Source organism: Neoarius graeffei, chromosome 1 (genome assembly GCF_027579695.1).
Source record: "Neoarius graeffei isolate fNeoGra1 chromosome 1, fNeoGra1.pri, whole genome shotgun sequence".
NCBI lineage: Eukaryota > Metazoa > Chordata > Actinopteri > Siluriformes > Ariidae > Neoarius > Neoarius graeffei.
Window position 1 is genome coordinate 12,565,986 of NC_083569.1, and position 8,200 is coordinate 12,574,185.

The 8,200-nt window shown below is 36.7% G+C and overlaps 1 protein-coding gene across 1 annotated transcript; it reads right to left on the reverse strand.

Annotated features, from left to right (window-relative positions):
- Positions 1–756: 756 nt before the first annotated feature.
- LOC132886719 (C-C motif chemokine 8-like) lies at positions 757–1,740 on the reverse strand. The gene is made up of 3 exons (XM_060921720.1): positions 1,493–1,740; positions 1,243–1,360; positions 757–1,106 (listed from the first exon to the last, which is right to left on the reverse strand). Exons 1-3 carry the CDS (start codon positions 1,560–1,562, stop codon positions 968–970), a joined length of 327 nt encoding a protein of 108 aa, XP_060777703.1. The 5' UTR covers positions 1,563–1,740; the 3' UTR covers positions 757–967.
- Between the last annotated feature and the right edge of the window lie 6,460 nt (positions 1,741–8,200).

Below are 8,200 nucleotides of genomic sequence, written 5' to 3' on the forward strand. Positions count from 1 at the left end.
ACATTTTGTAGTTAATGACTGCTGACAAAAAGATGGCTATTTTAATTGTCAAGAAAATGGTAAAATAAATAAATAAATAAATAAATAAAAAACAATTTCATGTTTTAGAAATTATTATTATTATTATTATTATTATTATTATTATTATTGCAATTGTGGCTTCTGTTCTGAGGTCAACAAGCTCACTGATATATCCTTTCTCTCCACTTTTGCAATGGAAGAGAGGACAAAGTTCCTGTTTCATGGGTAACATGACAAGCTGCAATTGTTGTTCATATTAATTTCAAGAGAGAACTTAAGGAGAAGGAGTGAATATTTATAACTATTAGAATATAATAAGAGGAACCAACTTCAAGTTTACAGACTTTCTATAACAACAACTATAAATGGATTACAGTATAATGTTGCTTTGTGCCAAAAAAAGGAAAAAAAGAGAGAGATTGTATTTTTGATAAATCAGGGTGGTAACAGTGCTTCATATTTACTTTAGTTTAATTTATTTCCCTCAATGTCAAGGTCAGTATGAAGCAATTACAGCATATAATGATTCCGACTATTAATTTTGACAAAATATTTCTTTGATTTATTATGATTTTTTTTGTGATTTATTACCATTTATATACATAGATTTGATGACTTCAGATAGCATATGAACATTACACAAATGGCTTCCTATTCAGAAATGGAAAAACAAACAGATTATTAAGCAAATTATAACTTTATTGTCAATTAATATAAAGTTTTGAAAGATTCTGAAAATACATACATATACATTAGTAATGTTTACAAAGCATATATCCAACACAAAGAATTACATATATTAATACTGCATGTTTCAAGAAGTTGGAAAATATAAAGAAGAGGAAATATCTATGTTAGTATAATGCATTTTGAGACTCAAAAGCTCAAGTACGGTGATAATTATAGCTTAATGGTTAGAATTAGTACAAAAGGGTCATAGTTTGGATTAAATAGGAGATGATGTGTTATTCGTGGTTGTGCCATTCCCTTTAATTGTGCCTCTGTTGTCCAAAAAGGCCATAGTATTAGTGGCCCAAGATGAGGACGGGTCCGAGCAGAATGTGAAATCCTTCTTTGTGACAAATCTAAAAAGGATTTTTTTTTTAATTTGTTTGTTGGAATTAAGAACAACAGAAGCCACAAATATTATCCAGCTCTTGTCATTAAGAATAGTATGATCCTTGTGAAACATTTTCCAATCTGTAAAAAAAAAAAACTTACCTCACAGCTTTCAGAGGACATAAAGGTGTGTCTTGTATGCTGTAGTTTTTTATCTGCTCTCTTCGCACTTTAATATCACAAGTTTTCAGACAACAAGTCACTGGCAAGGCTTCAGCACCTACAGGAGAAAGTGAACAGGTCAACAATTGTTCTTAAAATAATTAACTGAACATTGGGGACTTTTATCTGCCAAAAAAAAAAAAAGTGTGACCATTATTAAGATGCATTAAAGTAGAAGTGTAACTCATACCGTGATTTGGAGACTCAGCAAGTAGCAGAAGCAAGGCACCTGAGAAGTGGAGCGCGAGTACTGTCTTCATCTTGCTAGCTCAGGGTATCTTCACTGGTATGATTGTCTCAGGATGAGCTGCCAGTTTAAACTCACTGAAAAAAATAAGAAGCAAATGCCACGCTGCTGCTACACCAACAGCACCACCTTTGAAGTTATTGATATCATCTCATACCTCATCTGTAGTTATAAAGTCACCCATATCTCTATGATATCATTGGTTTCATGATACATTTGGTTTCCTGGTTTTCTAGGTCATGGTGTGTTGCTCTCTTTTCCTAATCACAAGGATGGAGACCAACTGACGAGCAGACAGGGCAGAAAACTCATCTTGAGAAGCGAGGGGTTTACTATAGATAGAAAATTGCCAGTCATTGGGACAAAGGTTATCACTAAATTGTTGTTCAAGTTGTTCATATTGGATAATTGCTGAGTTCATTCATTCACAGGGACTTGTATGAAGGATGCTAGAGTTGTCTTCAAGACTACCTAACCCACGATCAAGTCATGACCAAGACCAAGACTTTGAGGGGTTGAGATCAAAGACACCAATCGAGCATCAGTTCTGAGAGTTGTTATTGAGAGAGGTCTGAGAATAAAGGCCAGACTTATTCCTTGTAACTCCAATCGTGACTATTTACATTCGTGGTGAGCAGAAAAGTATCTCAGAATGCACAAAATATCTAACCATGAGGTGGATAGCCTTCAGCAGCAGAACATTCCAATTCATCATACAAACTGGACTGCTAAGGATTGGAAAAAACATTGTTTGGCCTTTTTTTCTGCAATCTTCTGTAGCCATCCAGTTTCCAGTTTATTTCCTGTTTATAGCTACTTTAGTGTCAGTCATAGCAGGAACTAATTTGTCTATAACTGTTCAGAAAGAATTAACATTTAGGCACCTTTGAATTAATTAGTTTCGTGGTTTTCTAGGTCATGGCCCTTTGCCCATACTTTCCCCCAACCACACTTTCAAAATTAGTCCCTCCGCTGAGAATCACACTGGGTGAAAGAAATACCCTTTCTTGGTGGTTAAAGGAAAGTACACAAGTGGGGGTGGAGGTTGCAAGTTCATAGCCCTGTTTGTTCTTAACCATATTAAAGTTATCATGAAAATCCAATACAAACAATAGTTCCACTGAGTTTCATCTGCTACTGAAACTCAGACTCAGTGGAACACACTAGTCACTAGAACTACTGTACAATTCCATTACATCCTCAAGATGGTACAGTACTTTACTTGTACGTAAGTTTGTCCCTCTGAGGTGATTGTGTAATAAGAGGTACAATCAACCAGTTTTTTGGCATCCACTAAATCTGTGGCCTGTGTAAGGTGTGGAGGTTCAACCTTATAAGCCATGACATTTCTATCGAAGCATAAAGTTTGAAATGCTTGATATTCCAAACAATAAAGCCTAGAATCAATAAGATATATGTTTTTGACCAGTCCAAATTCTGGCATATTACCATTCAGTACTTTGGCAAGGATCATGGACTTCTCAGTTATGTATTTATTACCATTCATCACAAGCCATTTGACTGACACAGCAGTATTGATGTTAGTGAAATCTAGGAAGTCTCTCAATTTTCTACATAAATATTGTAGATCCTTAACCTCAGATACAGGTCCTAACTCATTTTCACTTGAAAAAATAGGGTGCATGGAAGGTTCAACATTTTGGCAGCTTTCATATATTTTGTTGTGATTAATCAAAGACTTGCATACATTTTTAAAATTAAGCTTGGAGGCCCACCGTTTAAAGAAACAATGTTTAGACTCGAAACGCATGCACATATGTCTGACCATTGGACCCAATAATTTTATCTGTGATGGCAAATGTATCATATAATGCTGTTTAGGTGTAATATTGTGGTCTGGAAAAAGCTCCTTCCAATGCTTCAAATGATTTTCAATTAGCAACTTCAACTTAGACACAGTTGCAATAGAAAGAACAGGTGCAAACACTATTTGCACAATCTCCATTAACTTAATTATCAATTGCACATATGCATTGTCTTCCAAACTCTCCAAAACAAATGGTAATATCCTTAGCAGGACAAGCATTTGCCCAGATGACTGTTTTAGTTTACCATCAATTGACATTAGTGTACTAGGAGAAATTGGGGATGGTCGATCTCTAGCATCTAGAGGGGAATAAGGAAAACCAAGAATAGCAGAATTCAGTGAGTCTAGATTCATCTGTCCTGACTGAACAAGATAATTCAAAACACATTTGATTTCCAGTGGAGCTATGCCCTCCAGCATCACATGCATAATATCTTGCGGGGTTTGCTGAATAATATCAAAGCTTGGGTATTCAACTAACTTGCTCCTTCGATTGATCCCGTATGTTGTTCTTAGGCTGTTCCGAAGCAAGTCTGTGTTTGCCTTTTCTATTTCATCACACTGCCTGACATGCTTCTCTAGTGTCCTTTTAGTGTATGCATCCTCATTGAATTGTGACTGCATGTCCTCAAAAGAACACTCACAATGTCTACACTTACTGTAGGCAAAGCCCACACCCTCTTTGAACCCTGCTAGTTCATGCTGTGCCAGGGTGTCGCCACAAAGAGAGACCACAGCACCATATATTGTTTTCTCTCCATTAATAGTTTGCATTTTAACACCACTATACAATACATCTAGGTCTTCTTTGATTCTATTCAGTATTACATCTACACCAGATTGGCTGAGGTCTGCTGATCTAGCCATCGCAAGTAGCCCAATCGCAGCCAGCTTAGACCTGTATTTCGGATTTATATTTCCCAAAGTGTAGTACACCATAAACAACTTGTTTTTTGATGCAAAGGATCCTAGTGTATTGCAGATCTCTATTTCATCCGTGTAAAGAATAATCTGCAGTGCATTTGCTTTATCTGAAAATAAGGGATGTGATTTTAGAAGAGCACTATCAACAATATCATGAAAAAAGCCTTCCATGCACCTCTGGGGTCCGTTTTCAATCATAGTCAAAATTCTTGGATGTGATAAGGACTGCTCCAGACTTTTGACCAGTGGTACATAATAAAATACTTTGTCTTTGATGAAAAAGTCCTTTGAGCCCCCACATTTCTTCCTGCATATGATTTGAGCAATTTGAATTTCCTCTGGATCCAAACAGCAAAACTGCTTCCTAATAACACTGTTCTGTCTAAATGTTGTTGCAACGTTAGCAAAGGGGTCAATGAAATTGTCAAATATATCCATTGTATCTTTTTCAAGTTGACTTGTGCTTCCTGAATGCTTCTTTAGCACTCCCTCCATCTGCTTCCTGATGTTGTCCAATAGCGATGATTGATACTGCTGTACTGCAGCAACGTCATTCAAGCCTCTCTGAGAATGAGAGATAGAACGAGAGAGAGAGAGACAAAGATGGGTGATGTTATTCTTGGAGGTTGGAACACATCATCACAAGCATCATAGTTGTGATACAGTTTTCCTTTTGACATAGGCAGAGGTTACCAACAGTAAAGTGGAAAATCTAACACACATACTGAACTCAACCACCACTGAACAACTACAAACTGCTCTGCATAACTGTGTATGTAACCAAATGCTTTTTAGAAAGAGCAAAACAAACAAACAAAAAACACTACGCCATTTGTACTATATAGCTGGGTCATGTCTTGGATGAAAGTGCTAAAATATGGCAAAGCCAGGAATGCAGTTCATGATTCAACTGTCCATATGGTATATTAAATGCTCTTGTACCAATAAGGAAAGACTAATGACTGTCTGCACCAATCCTACAACATACTCAGTCACGATCAAATGTTATTGTGGGAAAGTATCTTACCTGTGACAGACGATGCTTGGCTCGGGCATTTATCACAAAGGCAGCAGCATGTGTTGTCAGGTCCTAAAAGAATAAATTAAAAATAAGTGTCCTGACATGTGGAGGCATTAACATTACTCGTTCATGACAAGTATAACAGTTGTGACAGAAGTGGTTGAGAAGACTAACTATGAATGCTATTGATATAGCAAAGCAGTATTCAAAATATGGTTGATAGTGATGCTCAAATTAATTATTTTCAGCAAAGAATATCACCAATAATTTTGCTTTTTTTTTGTTTGTTAAAGATGTTCATATAACCTATAATTTGTGCACATCTGATGGTAAAAAAAGGTCAGATGTGGAGAGCATAGATGGATAATTTAATATTTCATAACTCTGGCCAAACCAAATCTAAGAGCATCCCTAATTGTCAATTTCAGTATATAGTCACCAGCTGAGTAACATACTTGTTGCACTGTAACAGATCCATTTTGGTCAACACCCATTTGCTCTTCATCTGAATCAGGTGTACAGAGGTTCTGCTCTGTGAAGCTGGAGTTGGCTGGAATCTGATCAGGTTGAATGTTGTTCTGTGTACCACATAAAAGAACAGATTATTTGAAATTGTAGAAAGCTTCATAAATGGAGCTATTCATGGGTTGTGATACAGATAAATATAACATGATTACAGTAATGTGTTACACCCAACACAATATCCGATTTCTTCTTATTGTTGTTATATGGAGCAGTTTCATGAATAAAGCCTATGATAAAAGTAATGAAACTGTACACTTAGCTACTTACTTGTTGCAGTGGTGCTTGGTTTTCCCCTGGTATGGTAGCTGTTCATCTGCTAGGGTGTTGTCGCGTGGTCTGGTGCCTTCAAGATGATGTTGGAAAGGTCTTCTCTTTACATGATACACTCTATATTCCTCTGTGCATCCGTCAATACCACAGAGCACCCTGAAATCAGGGCTGCGACTGTGCAGTCGATTGTAATGGCTCATTAACAGTTTTAGTGAGAAGGTAATAAAAATGCTGCAGATAATGCATCTCCAAAGCATCTTGAAATGTACGAAAAGAAAACGCAATGATGACGATCCGACTTGTGTCATGAAAAGAGCAGCAAAAGAACGTAAAATGACTGTAGCAAGAATTTATTGATGCGTTCACCACATTACCTAGTTCGAAAGGGGAGGCTTGTGAGTCAAGTTTTTTTTTCAGACATATATAAGAAAAAGGGGGCGGCACGGTGGTGTAGTGGTTAGCGCTGTCGCCTCACAGCAAGAAGGTCCTGGGTTCGAGCCCCGGGGCCGGCGAGGGCCTTTCTGTGTGGAGTTTGCATGTTCTCCCCGTGACCGCGTGGGTTTCCTCCGGGTGCTCCGGTTTCCCCCACAGTCTAAAGACATGCAGGTTAGGTTAACTGGTGACTCTAAATTGACCGTAGGTGTGAGTGTGAATGGTTGTCTGTGTCTATGTGTCAGCCCTGTGATGACCTGGCGACTTGTCCAGGGTGTACCCCGCCTCTCGCCCGTAGTCAGCTGGGATAGGCTCCAGCTTGCCTGCGACCCTGTAGAAGGATAAAGCGGCTAGAGATAATGAGATGAGATGAGATAAGAAAAAGGCGTCTATGAATAACCTATGAAATGAGGTGTATCTTATAACTCATGTATGAAATTTAACCCATTCCCACATCAGTCAGTCATCCTGTCAATATTTACAAGATTTAAAATAATTCGGTCACCCCTCATAATGAAATGGTACCTTCCTTGTATAAATTATCATTAAATCTAAGTAAAACAAAGATCATGTTGTTTGGGAGACACAAAATAGATTGTAATGTAGAATTGATAACAGACAATACTAAGATAGAAATGGTACAGGAAATTAAATTTCTTGGTGTGATTTTGGATCATAAAGTCTGCTGGAAACGTACGAGCAAAACTGGCAAAGTGCTCGGCAATTCTGTGGAAAACAAAACATATTCTTGATTGCAAATCTTTGCATACTCTATATTACTCATTATTTTTGCCATATCTGACTTACTGTGTTGAAGTCTGGGGAAACACCTACAAAACCACTCTATAGCCGATATGTACAATACAGAAAAGAGCAATAAGGACAATAAACAAAACAGTATACAGAGATCACACAAACTCACAATTCATAAAATCACACATGTTGAAATTTATGGATCTGGTCAAATTCAGAACAGCACAAATAATGTACAAAGTGAGAAATAACCTATTGCCAAAAAATATACAAGGAGTGTTTAGTGAGAGAGAGGGGGGATATAATCTAAGGGGAGACCTAAATTTTAAAAAACCAAAGGTTTGAACAAATATGAAAAACATGTGCGTATCGAGCTGTGGGGTGACTTTATGGAACAGACTGGAGACAGAAATAAAACAAAGTGCAAATATAATTCTGTTTAAAAAAAGGTACAAAAAATATTTCTAAACAAGTATATAGAAGAGGAAGTATGTTAACGGAGGATGATGAGGGATAAATAGAATAGGGTTGATTGTTATATTAGAACTAACTTAGTATATGGTATATATTTATTTATGGGGATAGTTTATATCTTCTTATTTACAGGGATAGGTATGTAGTAGATATTTATTTTTGTAATTATATATTTATATAGATATTTATGAAGTGTGTGTATGTGTATATATATATATATATATATATATATATATATATATATATATATATATATATGGAGTGTATATATGGTATGTAGGTATATATTTATTTTTTTAATTATATATTTATATAAATATTTATGAAGTGAGCGCTGTTGCCTCACAGCAAGAAAGTCCAGGTTCGAGCCCCGTGGCCGGCGAGGGCCTTTCTGTGCGGAGTTTGCATGTTCTCCCCATGTCCG

Coding starts and splice junctions, on each gene's coding strand:
- LOC132886719 (XM_060921720.1), bottom strand. CDS start 1,562: ATGAAGACAGTACTCGCGCTCCACTTCTCAGGTGCCTTGCTTCTGCTA. Junction 1,361..1,492: donor TGCTGAGTCTCCAAATCACG/GTATGAGTTACA, acceptor TTTCTCCTGTAG/GTGCTGAAGCCTTGCCAGTG. Junction 1,107..1,242: donor TGTCCTCTGAAAGCTGTGAG/GTAAGTTTTTTT, acceptor AATCCTTTTTAG/ATTTGTCACAAAGAAGGATT.